The sequence below is a fragment of the Actinia tenebrosa genome, unplaced genomic scaffold (assembly GCF_029948245.1).
Source record: "Actinia tenebrosa isolate PJP-AT-01 unplaced genomic scaffold, QUT_ActTen_1.0 PGA_scaffold16__25_contigs__length_10494907, whole genome shotgun sequence".
In the NCBI taxonomy this organism is placed as follows: Eukaryota; Metazoa; Cnidaria; class Anthozoa; order Actiniaria; family Actiniidae; genus Actinia; species Actinia tenebrosa.
Genome location: NW_028292576.1, coordinates 10,359,708 through 10,377,458, shown reverse-complemented (window position 1 = coordinate 10,377,458; position 17,751 = coordinate 10,359,708). Strand labels below are relative to the sequence as shown.

The 17,751-nt window shown below is 39.0% G+C and overlaps 2 protein-coding genes across 5 annotated transcripts in view; one reads left to right on the top strand and one right to left on the bottom strand.

Moving 5' to 3' along the window:
* Positions 1-299: 299 nt before the first annotated feature.
* Positions 300-17,751, top strand: part of LOC116308475 (RYamide receptor-like) — a 39,440-nt gene continuing 21,988 nt past the window's right edge. The window contains exons 1-2 of one of the 4 annotated variants that reach the window (XM_089031519.1): positions 300-458; positions 5,744-5,824. The gene's annotated coding sequence lies outside the window, so the exon portion shown is untranslated. Of the gene's footprint in view, positions 459-2,181; positions 2,328-2,988; positions 3,118-4,766; positions 4,830-5,743; positions 5,825-17,751 lie in introns of those variants that run through there. The other 3 variants (XM_089031518.1, XM_089031516.1, XM_089031517.1) reach the window with 3 other exon arrangements.
* LOC116289692 (uncharacterized) lies at positions 7,088-17,685 on the bottom strand. Its single transcript, XM_089031089.1, has 5 exons — positions 17,282-17,685; positions 16,816-16,903; positions 16,250-16,571; positions 14,244-14,253; positions 7,088-9,761 (listed from the first exon to the last, which is right to left on the bottom strand). The coding sequence occupies exons 1-5, from the start codon at positions 17,679-17,681 to the stop codon at positions 7,093-7,095; spliced, it is 3,489 nt and encodes a 1,162-aa protein (XP_088887215.1). The 5' UTR covers positions 17,682-17,685; the 3' UTR covers positions 7,088-7,092.

The window sequence follows — 17,751 nt, the reverse complement described above, 5'->3', positions numbered from 1 at the left end:
TGGATATATCTCCCGTTAAGCCAATCTTCTAATTAAAAAACAACTTGGATAACACATAGTTTACATGTTATTTTGTTGTCATAGAATTGTCTTAGCTGAGTTGTTTGGTGTTTTTACGTAAGATTATTGCAACGTACTTCCAAGTGAAAACTCAGATAAGTTTAAACCTGTTCCATTATAATCCCAACTCCAAGGTGATTAGCTTCAAAAATTGACAATTTGAAGCCCTTTCCACTTTAGGTGTGAGCTGAAATGTTGACATCTGTCACATGATCCCCTCTTAAACGATAGATGTTATCTTGGTTACTTATTACATAAGATATCGATAGTATATCAGCTTTGATTGGTATCAAGATTAAACGCATTTATAAACCATTTAACCTTGAAAATAACCGATGAAAAATCTGGAATCCACAAGTTCTAAGTACTGCTACAAGACTTGTCCTATGTGATGTACGGTAAGTCAATAAATAGAAGCTCAAAACTATGAATTATCACGCAAACATGTTGTTGTTATCGATGTTTGTCTTGACATGGGACAGCTAGCGAGGGATAAAATAGTCGTTCTATCTTTAAGGAATTGAGGAAGGTTGTTTCAGGACTTTCAGGGTATCGTAAAAATTGGAAGATTTTCTTCAAAACTACAAAAGTATCTCGCAAACATGTTGTTGTTACCGAAGTCTGTCTTGACATGGGACAGCTAGCGAGGGATAATATAGTCATTCTATCTTTGAGGAATTGAGGAAGATTGTTTCAGGACTTTCAGGGTATCGTGGGGGCGCACGGGGATCGCAGGACTTAGGGGGCCACATATTTTTTAGACAACTTGACATCTATATATAATAATAATGGTAATAGCTATAATAATAATGATACTTTATTTCTTAAAACAATGCATTTAAAACTCTCAATGCTTTTTACAAATAAAAGAAAAAATATATATGTGATTGAGATTCCTAAGGTACTTAAAAAGTCATTGTCAATATTAAACTATAAAAACGTGAAAAAGAAGAAAAAAACGTAACGTAAAAATTCAATAAAAATTAAATAAAAAATGTCAACAGATGTTGATATCTTTATGTTCAACGGGATTTCCTTCCAGAACTTTGGAGCGCACATATAGAAAAAGCTGTGCTGCCAAAAGTTGATAATAGTTATATACAATGGTTTTGAGTAGTATACCATGAAATATCCCATCACAGGCACTCAAGTCTTTAGGCGAATGAGTACACAAGAAAATGAAAAGTGACAAGTGGGATATTCCATGGTATACCATGAGAAAGCATTGTGTAACTAATATATACAAGTGACAAGTGGGATATTCCATGGTATACCATGAGAAAGCATTGTATAACTAATATATACAAGTGACAAGTGGGACATTCCATGGTACACCACGAGAAGTCATTGTATACTGAACTAATATATACAAGTGACAAGTGGGATATTCCATGGTACACCACGAGAAATCATTGTATAATTATTATATACAAGTGACAAGTGGGACATTCCATGGTACACCACGAGAAGTCATTGTATACTGAACTAATATATACAAGTGACAAGTGGGATATTCCATGGTATACCATGAGAAAGCATTGTATAACTAATATATACAAGTGACAAGTGGGATATTCCATGGTATACCACGAGAAAGCATTGTATAACGATTATATACAAGTGACAAGTGGGATATTCCATGGTATACCACGAGAAAGCATTGTATAACGATTATATACAAGTGACAAGTGGGACATTCCATGGTATACCACGAGAAAGCATTGTATATTTATTATACACAAGTGACAAGTGGGATATTTCATGGTATACCATGAGAAAGCATTGCATAACTATTATATACGAGTGACAAGTGGGATATTCCATGGTGTACTGACCACGAGAAAGCATTGTATAAATATTTTATCCCGCACTATTGAAAATATCCTTAGGCCGCAATACCTGACGGGAAGGAACAGTGGAATTATTGAATTATATAATCAGTACAGCGGCTTTTCAACGGCGTGGGCGATTCTAATGTAATAATACACGGATGTTATCATGGGACAAATCAGTATTCACCTCCACGGAGGTCTTTTTATTAGAACACGTTAAGGTATTAATTCTGTAGACACTAAAGTATCACATCCTTTTTTGACCACCGGACACAGTTTACGTAATTCAATATAAACAATAAAAGACGCCTAGTTGTACAACAGAACGAAGCTAACAGCGAATACAATAGGTTTGCAGTATTTGCAGAAGGACCCAAAGGAAATTCTGCAGAAATTCAAACATTCTAACATCATAGAGTGTATGAACTACTGTTGGTAAGTGGAATATCTATTGTATTAGCAGAGAAACGAAAAGAAACGACCAAAAACGCCTAGCACCTTGGAAACTTTAAAAAAATTTCAAAAATGTCTCTTTAATTAAGAACGACTTGACTTCAAACGATTTTTAGAGAAGAGCCTTATTAGAATGAAAACGATAAAGAAGTTAGTAGCGACAGAATCCAATAAGTGAGAAAATGCATAATTCTCTTGACAATTTCATTTTAACCCCTAGGATCTTTTTTAATTGTTTTTGCTGTCAACGAAACGAAGTGATCTTTCACTAGCTGCATTCAATGCGAATTAAAACCGTTGCAAGCGTATTACGAATTCTAAAATGACATCTTAGTTTCGTCATGGTATAAAACAAAGTTTTAACTGTTTCCTTTCGTTGTTGCTCTGCTGCTTATTCAACGAGCTTTTCACCTAAAAACAATATCAATTTTTCTAGAGTATAGGACATCTGCATCCGTAAATTTAATAACGATATATTATGCGTTTGTTATCGAGATACTATAGAGAATCTTAATTACATTCGATAGACTAGTGCTCCGATTTCTTTCATTTCAGCGCTCTACTCAAACATTTCATATCCCTGAGAATTGGTTTATTGATTTAGAGGTCCAATGTTACTGTCTCATTAAGAAAGCACGTCTAATGGGATATACTTTTCGTTTTCTCACTGTTCGACGAGAAGAACGAAACAGTTAGAACGTCAAGCTACTTTTGTGGTGTTAATAACATCTTTTCAGTCTTGAAGCAATAAGCAACAAGAATTGAAGATAAGGTTAGTCTTGACTTCTGAGTTTACATAAAAACAATGTCTTATTATTTCTTTATTATTTATTTTTTTCCTTTTCCCCTCAATTTGGTTTATCCAAAATGTTAAATTTTTGGCAAGATCTTGCCTAAATTTTCTTTTTTTTCATTTTGAGAGATAATATTTCACTGCTAGCTTAAAAGTTAATAACAATCTTTCTTAGTTCCATATAGAGTCATATCTTAAATGTTCATGTTGGAGTCACTTCCTTCTGTTTGTCTTGGACAAATGAAGGTGAAAATTTCTCTGAATTCTTAACTTAAAAGATTTACTCCTAAATCTTAGTGCAGTATATTCCATCGTACATACCATATACCTAATTTATCGAATTTGCTCGAATGATGACAAAACAATGGTTTTTTAAGTCGATGTTGAACTTGATGAATACAGTTTGAATGTATGAAAACGTAAAATCCAACCTTGAACACTGTTTGTGGTCTCTCAAGTGACTTCGGAAAAGATCTATTGCTAAAACAGAACCGAATGTATTGGTTATATAGAGAGCTATTCGGTCGTAGCAGTGTGAGGTGATTAAAACAGATAATATACAAGTGTGGGCGATGAATATTGACTTTTAAATAATGAAAGTTTGAAATTAGATTCATGTTGGTCGACACAACTTTTCTTATTCGCTTCGATGAATTTTTTAAGTTGGACTCATTTTTAGTTAAGTATGTGAGTTAACTTGATGGAAAAAGACAAACAAACAAACAAACAAACAAACAATGACACTAGCTATCACTAACACTCTCAACAACAAAAGCAAATGAAAATATAAACAAACAAACAACAAAACATTTGCCACAACAATAAAATCAAATGTGGCAGCCATGTTGGATGATGCTCACTATAAGTGGTTTGTAATCATTCCTAAGGGAATAAGAGTGGCAGCCATGTTGGATGATGTTCACTATAGGTGGTTTGTAATCATTCCTAAGGGAATAAAAGTGGCAGCCATGTTGGATGATGTTCACTATAGGTGGTTCGTAATCATTCCTAAGGGAATAAAAGTGGCAGCCATATTGGATGATGTTTACTATAGGTGGTTCGTAATCATTCCTAAGGCAATAAAAGTGGCAGCCATGTTGGACGATCTCAACTATAGGTGGTTTATAATCATTCCTAAGGGAATAAAAGTGGCTGCCATGTCGAATGGTGTCCACTGAAAACAATAACTGAATGAAACAACGAAAAACTAATATAAGGTAGACAATATTACAATATTTTCAATTTTGAGTGACTTCTGAATGACAAAAGGAGCTACCTTCTTCAAAAATAACCATGCAATGAGAGACTAAATTTACCAAAATCTATCCAAAATAATTGCCTAGATTAAGTATTTTAGCAAAAACTATTTTGATGAGAAAGTAAACGAAACATATTCTTTAAGAGATTGAAATGAATAATTTTAAAATTTATTGGTCATGCATACAGCTAAAATATTCATTATTTTTTTCTTTCATAAAACCGATATTGTTTTAAACGTAACAAAAGCAATGCGCCACGCAGAGTTTAAGAGAAAAAAAAGTTTTTGGCCCACTACAGGCCATTGGTTACAATTTCACAAGATAGTGTTGGATTTTCAATTCTAAGTAACAGAAGCTTAATTCGTTCCAGGCTTTTATTGAAGACGATTTTGCAGGAAAAGGGATAAAATTGTACAAAATAAGCAGTTTATGGTATGTAACTGATGTTTTCTTTTTCATAGTTAAATAACTCTTTTCAGAAAAAAGTAATTTTCGCGACTGTTTTTAGAATTGTGTTTCAAATCCTCGTCAGTTCAATTCCCTAAAATTTAAATCTTAAATTAGATTTAAGGTTCTTTAATCTCTGAGATTATTTTGTAAATGAATCAAACTTATCTATACAATAGAGCAATGAACTCATTTCCGTGAAGAATATATATTCAAAATATTTTATATCAAAGAGCTTGAGATTAAACCAGCTGCCCAGCTCTGTAAAACAAATAAAAACATTTAAAATAAGGAATTATTTACCATCTTAAAAGAAAATTCTTTTACCAGGGTGAATAATGTGTGAACAGTTGTACAATTTTATTTTCTCCTGTCTTATCGAAAATGCATTCAAGATGAAACTTGTCTTGTCGTTTGACTCTTTATTCACTTAGAAATAATATTTCGCTTGTCTAAAAAACGACAGTCTGTTTATATAGCTATAAAATAGATTTTTGAAAGTTAATTGCAGCTCGTTGTAAGGTTAGCGTTCGTCATATCTTAATAAAACTAATAGACAAAAAATATCGCCTTATAAATGGTGTTTTTGTTTTTCGTTTTCGCGAGGTAATAAGTACAGTTCGAATATATTTGCTTCTTTTTTTCCAAAAAAAAAAAAAAAAAAAAAAAAAAAAGCCCGAAAAATGTCTTCAAAATGCTCCTTTATCAGTGGTAATCACTCATATGCAATCTTCAAATCCATGATAATAAAAAAAAAACAAAGAAAAAAACTTTATGTAATCATAATTATAGAATGATTTTAATTCATACATAAAGTTTATGACTAGAACGGACTTATAACTGGTCATATTTAAGTGCTTTTAGTCAGCGACTTCTGATCCAAGGACTCTTCGTTCCAGACTGTGGGCTGTTCATGAGCAAGGCAAAACACCACTAGAAGAACTGAGAATATTGCCAACTGAAAACACACGCCGTTACAGGTAAGTTAAAACTTAAGAGGCTGTCCGCGTAAGAACGGATAAGGCAAAATTTGATCCATCGCCGATTTTCCTGATTTTCTTAGTAAAAGTCCACTATTATATGCAATGAACAATTATCACATTTATTTGGATCAATTCGGATTTTTAGGTACTTTACGAGACGGTTTTCGATGACACCTCAAAACTTGCAAATTCACCGTCGGGAAAGCTGCGATTAAGCTGTACATATCGGGCGCCGCCAAAATTTTTTTACTAACTTAAATCAACTGAAAACTTTTACACATGAATTTTATAACTTTTGGTTATAATTAAAAGTTTTAACGATTAAATTTGATAAAATTTTCACTGAGATATGATTATTTAAATATATATACTAAAATTCCTAAACGCGTTAGGCGCTAAAATACCTGCAGTTGAAGGCGATTTTCTCGAAAGTGGGACCTAACCTAGAGTTTAGTCTATTATAGCTCAAATGCACTAACACCAGTCTACAAACTTATGAAATAAAATTTGTGGGTACTCTTGTTTACGCGCAGTACAAGAAGTCGGCAATTCATTAAATTTCGCCAGGTTAAGCAAAACCGATAACTGCCGGTGCGATGAAAAAAGACCAAGTTTGGAACCAAAACTAACTGAGTATATCAAACAAGTCATTAAATACCAGTTTTGCCTTTAAGTAAGCATGTTGAGCCTTTTTAAACATTTTAAAAACGTTTTTTAAAACGATATTTATTTTTTATTGGTACGATATGCAAATTAGGTTCACAAATTTGCATCAAACAACATGAAAGCGTGAAGTTTTATTTTTTCCCTGTGAGCCATTTCTAATCAAAATTACTCTTCTAATTTCAGTACTGAATCTGTCACAAGCATATGTTCAGCTCATATAAACAATATGTCATTATCAATCTTAAAGAAAGGGAACTAGACTAGCTGAGTAAAACATCCGGACTATGCACATAACTGTTTTTGTACACCTCATAAAAACATGTTCTTGTACGGTTTACCATGTTAAATTGGAGGTATAATAATCTGTCAAATACATTTTAGCTTCATCAACAACGACTAACTTTAACTATTGCCAATACTTCGTACAATATGAGCTTTCAGACTGCTAATATCAGGTTGGCCAAATGCCTGCTAGCATGATATACACACAAACAGAAACGTGCAGGGGTAACAAGGAGTACTGCTCCTCAGCTCCTTCCTCGGTGGCACTTGTTTAAATATATCATTAACATTTATACAGTAATTATACAGAAAATATTTTACTGTACAAAACACGAACACTCCTCTATAAAGGACATAAGCTCTGCAATAAGGTCTTTCTTTCTGTCTTTCGATTTGAAAGGTATGGCAAAATGATGGCAGATTTGTTTTAGTATTGCCACGTTGAATTTACACAACTTGTTTTCTCGTACGCACTCGCAAAGATTAAAGGCGTCGTATGATATTGGATGCTGTGGTTTGATTTCATTAGCAATCTCTGCTATTAGTGCTTGTCGTTCACATTCTTCGTCTTCTTGCAGGAGTTCTTTGCACTCAAGGTCAATTTCTGTTGTAGAAGATCCTTGTTTTCTTCTCCTGTTAGCTGCGAGGCGACTAAAGAAACCTTGTATTTGTGTTTTTGTTAACCATTCCTCTCTTGTAAACAAACGATTATTTTGTTCATCTCTCGCATTCCGCATATCAGTAGAAACCTTTTGAGGGTCTGCTTTATGTCCTGTCTGCTCACCAATATCAAACCTTGCAGTTAAGTAGCTTCTGACATTATCCGAAAATCTCGAAGATCCACTTCGTGGTTTGGATAGGGCCCAGCCCATCTGAACAGCATAGTTTGGTGACGATGACTTATTGTCATTTGTAACGTTAATAGTAGCGCATGCTTCGTCTTCAGTGATGTTGACTGCTGTGGTGAACCTTTCAACCCAGTCCCTCCTTAGTTTATCATATAGTGTTTCCTTTCTTTTTTCCTTTAAAGGATGGTCCCCGATGTCCAAATGTGATTCGAGCTCTGAAAAGGTTTGAAAACTCTTCACGCACCCCGGCTCCGAACACTCAAAAAGTTCTAGCTCCAAATCCGTGTCATCATCTGATCTTTCTAGTAAAGGCTCCTTGCATTTGTATACTCGTGTATCTTTAGGAGCGAAAAAGTCATTAATGACCTTGAGATCGGTGCTTCCCTGGCTTTGTGAGACTAGCTGCGTAAAAGGAATTTCTTTACCACGACCTATTGCGTAAGATTTCCAAATACGAATGCCTTTCTCCTCAAATTGAATATTATGTAACTTGCTGAAGCCATCTATTTTCTTAACCTGCAAGGTTTCCTTCTCCTCATCTACTACGCAGACACATGCAGACGTACCTTTTACTGGCCTTTCTGAAAGTGCTGTTCTCATATTCTCTGCACATAGAATGTCATGTCCTTCGTTGCAGTACCGTCGGATGCATGTCTTCATCGGGCATAAAATTCGATCGCAAACATCCTTGCCATACTGTGGTTCTGAATAATCGTATCGACAAACAGCTATACCTACTCGCTCGCCGATATCTTTTGCTGCAGCAATTAGAGCGTTATTATGATAACAGCCGGCTTCATCCGACCGCAGATAAACCTGGGTAACATGCGGTTTCTGGATCTTGATGACCTTCAGTGTGTTTTCGATAACTGAAGATACTGCAAACCAGTCTTGCTGGCACGTATCAAAGAGGTGGGCATATGACTGTAGTTCTAAAGAACCTTTCTTCTTCGTATCGCTGGAGATAACTGTAGATATGTGCCAGCTTAACCCTCTTTTACCGTACCAGTCGGACTGCTTTTCACGGTATCTAAGCTGCTGGAACTTCATTGCCCAGTCCATTACAATAAGTGCTGCGTTCGGTTTGTTGGTAATTATCTTCAAGCAATCCTGCTTTGCTGCTTCCTGGTTAACAGATCGAAGGATGTGAGCCTTCCATTGCAAGATGTGTGAGCGAGCCTGCTTGAAATCGTACTGTAGATCTTCTCGCTGCTCCTTGCTGTAAGGGCTCCATAATGAGCTTTGTATTTTGCACTCTATGTTATCAAGAACATCTATAAGATTGCGACAGTCTTTGCAAACTTCAGAGTGTTGGTGTGAACATTTTTCCTGATAATCGAAGTCATTCTCGTCACTTAATGCAAATTTACGACAATGGTCAGGGCATGTGGACTCCTCTGGTTTGCAATGCACACGATAACCAGTCTTTAAGTAGCGTTTTGCACTTCTTAGCTTTCCCTTTACGTCAATGCACCATTCTCTTGTCAACCCTCCTTTTTCAAGATTATCAACTATCAATTCAACTGTGTGAAAACCAGCGGATCCATCTGCAGCAGTGTTGTCTAGGCCTTGTAATGATTTTCTCTGAGATGCTTCCCTGACGTCTAAAACTTTAAATAACGTGGAACGGCTTAGTGGCTCACAGTTTTCCTCTCGGCAGAACTGTGTATACTGGCTTATCATCGTCGACCGCGTTACGGTACGCACAACGTTCGGCATCTCCATGGTTTCCCCATTGTCGAGTTTCAAGATTCTGCTTCCATATGACACGTCCTGGTAAAAGTATGGACGGTTTATGAATTCGATGAAATGGTCCACTTTGCTCATGTCAACCCTCTCACGATGATACTTCTTCTTTTCAGGTACAGTGCCTGGTCCTAAGGTTTTTGCGTGGCATCTTGCTCTGTGTATTTGACGCGTTGACAATTTTCCGTACGGCAAGTGTATTTTCTTTAAAGTGCTGATTGAATACTTGTATGCATACAGACTGAGGATTTGGGTTTTGGTGTTTCTGTTATTAGCATTTTTATATGCGTTCATAAGAGTTTTCACTAGGTCATCAACTCTAGTTTCGTCATCCAGCTTTCCTAGATTAGAAGACGCCATTGTCTCAAACAGCTGTTGGCCATGGTTTGGAGCTATTACATCGCATATGTCACGTGGTGAAAATGACGTAAATGGTAATGAGATGATATATACATGTAGACACGTGTAGACTCAAAAAGAACCAAAAAAAGTACGATTAAAGGAGACAAGAAGATTCTATAATTTGTTAGTATCTGTGTACGTTTTGGAGGTGCTAACATATTTTTGGGGGCTCAGACGTATTGGAAACCATTTATATAAGGATTGATCATCGGACACATTCACTATGGAGGAATTAGAGCTTAAGATCGAGGAGAAGCTATACACACTGAACGCGGATCAACTCGCAACGCTTGGGGAGTTTCTTAAAGTGGATATCAGCGGCCAACCGAGTCGCCGATATAAAGTTAAGAAGCTGAGGGAACGATTCGAGTTGGGCACCGAGGAATTTGAAGGGGACGACCTGCAAAAATTCCTAAACGATGTGTGGGGGATCGTGTCCGAAAACGTGAGTAACGTGGATGTTGCAGCGAGCAGTACTCAGGAATCAAATACACATGCTGAGATTCAAAATGAGCAGTCTGTATCTAAAGAAACACCACTAGCAGCTGAAGACAGCGTGAAGGAAAACACCAATTCTGTATCTAAAGAAACGCCACTAGCAGCTGGAGACAGCGCGAAGGAAATCACCAATTCCAACGTTGCTAATGCGTCAACGCCAATGACTCCGGATAGTGTAAACAATGCCATGAGAGAATTACTCAATTTAAACCTGAGGAGAGATTTTAAAATAGCCGGAACGATTGGAGGGGACAGTAAGGACAGAGTATCGTTTGTTGGACTAATGCGACAAATAGACAATGCTTTAATGAGGGGACATAAGGAAAACGAGATAGTCGATGCAGTCATTCGAGCAATAAGCCCGAATTCGAAGCTGAAAGACTATTTAGAAATGATGACAGAGATCACATTACAAAAGCTTCGTCAGATCATCAGGGTACACTACCGGGAGAAATCGTCAACGGAACTATACCAGGAGTTAACAAATCTAGTACAAGACACAAAAGAAAGCCCACAAGACTTTCTGCTACGAGCGCTTTCACTGAGGGAAAGAATAATCTTCGCATCTAAAGCTGACGACTCACTGAAATACGATGCAACTTTGGTACAATCTCTGTTTACTCATGCACTTGAAATTGGCTTGCGTGACGAGACTGTTCGCAACAAATTCAGATTTGTTCTTAAAACTGGCGAATCCAGCGACGAGGAACTCATGGAGACACTCAATAAAATAGTTTCCGTGGAGGGAGAGAGGCAACTAAAGTTCAACACAAGTCGCACGGGAAACAAAGTAACTGTGTCTTCAATAAATGACAACAGCCAAAAATCAGCCAGAGAAATGTCAAAGGTTATGTCAACTCTTGAAGCGTTGCAGGCGCAAATAGCCGAGTTAAATGCCAAGGTCCAAGAACAGTCAAAATCTAGTGCGCCGCCTAACAATGATAAGCCAGCGAAAGAACATCAAAGAAGAAGAAAAACATGTAAGGATTGCGAACAAAGAAACATCAGCCAATGTAACCATTGCTTCAAATGTGGTTCGAGCGACCATTTGGCTCGTGGATGTAAACAGCGTAACCAGGGAAACGGACATCTGCTGCCACCGAGGGACAGGGAGTAGCAGATATTGACGTGTCCCAATATTCTACGATAGCGAGTAATGAAGAAGACGCCGAGTGGGAAAGTGGAATATTCGTCAGTCATCTAACACCAAAGCAACGGACATCACTGATTAAACTGGTTGGAAGTAAGTGCACAATTTCTTGCTCTTTGAATAATGTACCTTGTAACGCACTGTGGGATACTGGTGCCCAAGTGTCTGTAGTGTCAAAAGATTTTGTGATAACCAATTATCCGACAGCAGAAATACGTCCATTGTCAGAACTTATTGGTGATTCAAAACTAGACTTAAAAGCCGCTAACGGAACCCAATTTCCATTTGTGGGATGGGTAGAGATTGATTTTGAACTGAATGATTCGAACGATTCCTGCCATGTAGCTACACCATTTCTGGTATCACAAAAACCTCTTGATTTGCCTATCATTGGATTTAATATAATCGAAGAAGTCGTTAATAACTTTGTTAGTCAAAATGGAACTGATGTAAATATCTTGAATTCTGTGTTATCTTCTTCATTCATTGGAAATGCAAGTAAAAATGTTGCGGGACTTATTGACTTTATACAATCTACTAGCCAAACGGAACTGTGTAACCTGAAAACTGTTAAACAAGATATTATTATTCCGATGAATCAAACAGTACTTGTAACCTGTCGTGCAAATACCGGAAGTCTTGATGTCAATGCACCAGCTTTGTTTGAACCGGAAGTGGACGGGACAATCCATTCCGGTCTTGAAATTAATGAGACTATCGTGAGCTTAAAACGCGGGAAGTCTTGTCGAGTAGAAGTTGAAGTAAAGAATAACTCTAAACATGATATCTTCCTGAAAAGCAGAACTGTACTAGGCAAACTACACCTTGTACGCTCGGTAACGCCCGTTGAAGTTAAACTCGCAGAAGAGAAAAATGTACGTCGGTCCGGTGTTAATGGTATTAGAGCGGACAACAGTTCAGCTAAATCTAGTTCAGTGTCGGACATCTTGAAATCAAATTGTGACGAGCAAGCTATCTTAACTGGCCCACTATCGGAGATTGATCTCGGAGATCTCACGGAAGAACAAAAAACGTTAGCTACAAAAATGCTAATTGAAGAGGAGGAATCATTTTCCAAAGAAGATGCAGACATCGGCTGCATACCAGAGTTGCAAATGAATCTTCACCTGACGGCTAACGACCCAGTGAATCGAGGATATTCTAGGATCCCAAGACCATTGTACGCAGAAGTCAAAAACTATATTGAGGATTTGTTAAATAAGGGATGGATTCGTCAATCCAGGTCATCATTTTCTTCGCCAGTAGTTTGCGTCAGAAAGAAGGACGGTGATCTTCGCTTATGCGTAGACTTTCGTGAGCTTAATAAGAAAACTTTTTCAGATCGACATCCACTTCCACGCGTACAAGAAATCCTGGAAAGCTTAGGTGGTAACCAGTGGTTCAGCATGCTAGACCAAGGAAAAGCTTACCACCAGGGCTTTATTTCAGAAGAGTCAAGACATCTTACGGCTTTTGTTAGCCCCTGGGGCTTGTACGAATGGGTTCGAATCCCATTTGGCCTGAAAAACGCCCCAGCCGAGTATCAAAGATTTATGGAACATTGTTTAACGGGACTCAGGGATGAAATCTGTATCCCCTATATTGACGATGTTATCGTTTTTAGCAGCTCATTTGAGGAACATGTGGAGCATATTCGCCTCGTTTTGCGCCGTCTCCGCGAACATGGCGTGAAACTAAAGCCTAGGAAGTGTAGAATGTTCAAAAGAGAGGTGACGTGTCTCGGTCGAATCGTGTCGGCGGACGGGCATCGACCTGATCCTACTCACATCAAAGCCGTACTCGCACTAAAGAAGAGTCAACCAACATCCGTGTCCGATGTGAGAAAACTGTTAGGACTGTTAGGTTATCACCGGCAATACATACCTAACTTCTCACAAACTGCGAAATGTTTATTTGAGCTTTTGCAGGGGCCAAAACAGACAAAGGACCGTACAGCCTCATCGACTGTAGTTAAATGGGAAGAACGACACCAACAGGCTCTCAACAGCCTTATTGACTCTTTAACGTCACCACAGGTCCTTAGTTACCCAGACTGGAACATCCCTTTCGTCTTGTTTACAGATGCGTCCAAAGATGGTCTGGGAGCTGCATTATACCAGGAGCAGGACGGTAAATTGAAACCGATTGGTTTCGCATCACGTACTCTAACACCCGCGGAATCCAACTATCACATGCACTCAGGAAAACTCGAATTTTTGGCGTTAAAGTGGGCGGTGTGTGAACATTTTCGAGATTACTTATATTACGCACCCAAGTTTACTGTATACACAGATAACAACCCTCTGACCTATGTCCAGACTACTGCAAAACTGAATGCTACAGGTCACCGCTGGATCGGGGAGCTTACGGACTTTAATTTCACCATAAAATACCACCCTGGAAGTTCGAACACCGTCGCTGATACCTTAAGCCGAATGCCAATGGACATGGGACAACTCGACACGTGCTATAATAACACCACATCACGTGACGAAGTCAACGCAACTCTTGTTGGAGTAACAGCATTAGGAACTGGAGACACCACGTGGATAGCTTCAGTTACAAACCGGGTTGATGTCATGGATCAGCCATCATTGGCAGCCGAATAACAATTAGCGACTTGAAGATGGCACAACAAAGTGATCTCTCCATTAGCAGAGTCTTGGAGCTGAAACGTGTGGGACGACGCCCATCACGTCGTAAGTTAATGACTGAATCGCGGTCGACAAGAGCTTTACTGAGAGAATGGACGAAGCTGGAGGTGAGCGACGACGGTCTGTTACGTCGACGAACAACAAATTATAATCAACTGGTCCTGCCTCACTGTAAGCGCTCTTTAGTCTACAAAGAACTCCACCAAGAAATGGGTCATCTGGGTGCAGACCGAGTGATTTGCCTGGCAAGGGAACGGTTCTTTTGGCCCGGGATGCAAGATGACATAACTCATTTCGTCACTAAGGTATGTCACTGCCTCAAACAGCGTCGTCCTCAACTTCCGACTCGTGCCCCGATGCAACACCTGACGTCATCGTCGCCCTTCGAACTTATTTCTGTTGACTTTGTTCACCTGGAGAAGAGCGCCGGCGGCTTCGAGTACATATTAGTCGTCGTTGACCACTTTACAAGATTTGCTCAAGCGTACTCCACAAAGAATAAGTCTGCCAGGACTGTCGCTGACAAAATCTTTAACAATCTCATCCCACGCTTTGGGTTTCCAGCGAAAATTCTTCATGACCAGGGGAAAGAATTCGAAAACCACCTCTTCTCGCAACTGGAAAAGTTAAGCGGTATCAAACACGCCAGGACTACACCATACCATCCACAAGGAAATGGACAAACAGAGCGTTTCAACCAAACGTTGCTGGGAATGCTGCGGACCTTGCCAGAGGACAAGAAAAGCAAGTGGAAGGATTCCGTTAACAAAGTTGTCCACGCCTATAATTGTACCCCACATGCTAGTACAGGTTTTTCGCCGTTCTATTTGCTCTATGGCCGAACGCCAAGATTACCTATCGACCTAATCATCGGTAGAGAGGTTGAAGGTGCATCTCTCCCCCAAAGAGAATTCGTTAAACAATGGAAGTCAACGATGCAATCAGCATACGACATAGCCCGGAAGCATGTAGCAAAGTGTAACGAGAGGAGCAAAGATTACTATGATCGTCGACTTAACTACACGGAGCTTCAAGCAGGAGACCGTGTCCTGGTTCGAAACCTCACGCCTCGAGGGGGACCAGCCAAGCTTCGTTCGTACTGGGAAGATACTGTATACGTGGTAGTAAACCGAAAGGGGACGGGCCCGGTGTATGAAGTGAAGCGAGAAGACCGCGAGGGTAACTCGAGACTCCTGCATCGAAACCTGCTCTTTCCCTGCGACTACCTAGAACCCGCACAGCACGTCCAACAACAGCCAGCACGACAAAGCCCCATACAACAGGAACCAGAATCACCTGATGACTCTTCTAACATGTCAGATAGTGACATTGAGGATATTCATGATGAACAAGGTGATTCTCTACAACTGGAGGGGGAGAGATCTGAAGTGGAACGTCCTGCAGGGGAACACGATGCAGTTCAAGAGAACTCAGCAAATCAGGTAGAGACCACGGCGCCACCTGAACCAGAGCATGGAATAGGAAGAACAGGTAACCAGTACCCACGAAGAGCACGTGCTCCACCTGAACGGTATGGGTTCAACCAGGTTCACAGTGTGCAAATACCACCATACCAACAAATGGTATATCCCCCAAGCCTGCCACTCCAGTATAACCACGGCATTTACCAGATGCAGTACTGCGGATTACCTTGGCACCCAGTGAATCCTCCTTGGCACCTGTTGAACACTGTACCTTCGGCTTATGGATAGCCGGCAGAGATATTCACATACTCATGTCATATACAAAAACATAGGAACACTTATGAACACTTAGTATCAAAAAAATAAAAATAAAAAAAATCATGAATTCTCTTGTAACGCATCATAAGATAGCAAATGTTAGGGTGTTGTAACCACCAGAAAATTAATTATGTATGATAATTAGACACAGGAGCAAGAAAGTGAGTGGAAAGAGCGAGGAGTGATATGGCGCTGGGACTGATCACCCCGGTATTTATCAAGGAGGTATCGCTAGGACTCACTAAGCTTTTAAAAAATGGTGACCTTTCAAAGCAGGGGAGAGTGTCACGTGGTGAAAATGACGTAAATGGTAATGAGATGATATATACATGTAGACACGTGTAGACTCAAAAAGAACCAAAAAAAGTACGATTAAAGGAGACAAGAAGATTCTATAATTTGTTAGTATCTGTGTACGTTTTGGAGGTGCTAACACATACAAGCATACAGTCTTCAGTTGCTTTCTGGATAAAATGTTGTTGGTGATTAACATTAACATCATTCCAAGAATTAATCTGTAAATCCAAAGGTTCTCGGGCACAAGATATCTTTCTTGCGATGTCATCCATCGCTGTATTATAAACATTTAGGACATCTTTGCTTTTGGTGTTCCCGTATGCCATAGTATGGCCAATTCCTGGAGTCCAACATGGACTGAGCATGGGTGAATCAGGCGTCGATATTTCACGGAAAGGAGTTGTTTTCATATCTGCGGTATGTGTGCTTATCACCGAATTCGCGTAACATTTTGCGGCTCTAAAAGTAAATGAAAAGTAACATTAAAGTGTTAGCAAAAAGAATCAAATGTAAATTTTATGGGAATGAAAACGCAACATTGTAACCCATCTTTGCAAGACTAGTAAGACTACTGAAACACCCCGTTTAACTCGCGGATTGCAAATCCGCGTATTATTTGTTCCTTTCCTACTTAGTCAGGCAAAAAGGGAAAAGGAAGCAACCGGTTGTAAAATAATGGATATATTTCAACTTGTAAACTAACCTTTGATGATCATCGAGATGGGCTGTCTTTATGTTTTTCTTAGCTTGAATACGCTCAGCATGTTTCTTACGGCAACAAGTACACACAGCTATGTATATATAAAACAAATTCTGAATCAAAAGATCATTTATAGCAAAGATCCGCCTATATTCAACTTAAGTATATTATACTGGCAATTATGTTGATCACTGGTTGTCCGATTAAAGAACTGCAATTTATTTAATCTTTTGAATGCGTTAAAAAAGGGGAAGTGGGGGGGGACGAAATTCAAGTTTGGGCCCCGAAACGCCAAACCAAAACCAAAACAAACCAAAAAATAGCCCGCATTGCGTTTTACGTTCAGTTTAGTTTTTAGTTTTACGTTTTAGTTTGGGGGGTCTCATCCTACGCCCTTGATATACATTTGCTTAACTTTAAACTAAAAAAAGGGAGAGATAAGTGCATGTACATTTTAGATAATACTTACGTGATCCGACAGCTGTAGATATACCAAATAAAAGGTGTATTTCTTCGGCCATTTGCCAATTTATAACGTGTCTTCCCGCCACGCTCGTAGTTTTACCAGAATGATTCGGGTATTGACAAGACTTCGGTGGTCGCCAGAATCTTCCTAAAAGATGCCTGTGCTTTGGACATATGGTCATGGATGCGACATGAGTTGATGATAAGCCTCTGATTCCAGCTCTCGCTAAAATCAATTCGCTTTCTGTAATATCTAAGCATTGGGACAAGTGACAGCTCACTAAATGAGCAGAAATACTAGCATTGCACTCTGATAGCACCACATGTGCGTCAGTGCCCCTACTGGATCCACATTCCGTCTGTAAGATTTCGTAAAAAGAACAACGGGTCGGCAAAGAAGACATTTCTCAACATAATACATCATTGGTTAAAAGTAGCTCGAACAAATATGACATGGCTTCACAAGGCTTAGCT

Coding starts and splice junctions, on each gene's coding strand:
- LOC116289692 (XM_089031089.1), bottom strand. CDS start 17,681: ATGTCTTCTTTGCCGACCCGTTGTTCTTTTTACGAAATCTTACAGACG. Junction 16,904..17,281: donor ATCTACAGCTGTCGGATCAC/GTAAGTATTATC, acceptor ATATATACATAG/CTGTGTGTACTTGTTGCCGT. Junction 16,572..16,815: donor CATCTCGATGATCATCAAAG/GTTAGTTTACAA, acceptor ATTTACTTTTAG/AGCCGCAAAATGTTACGCGA.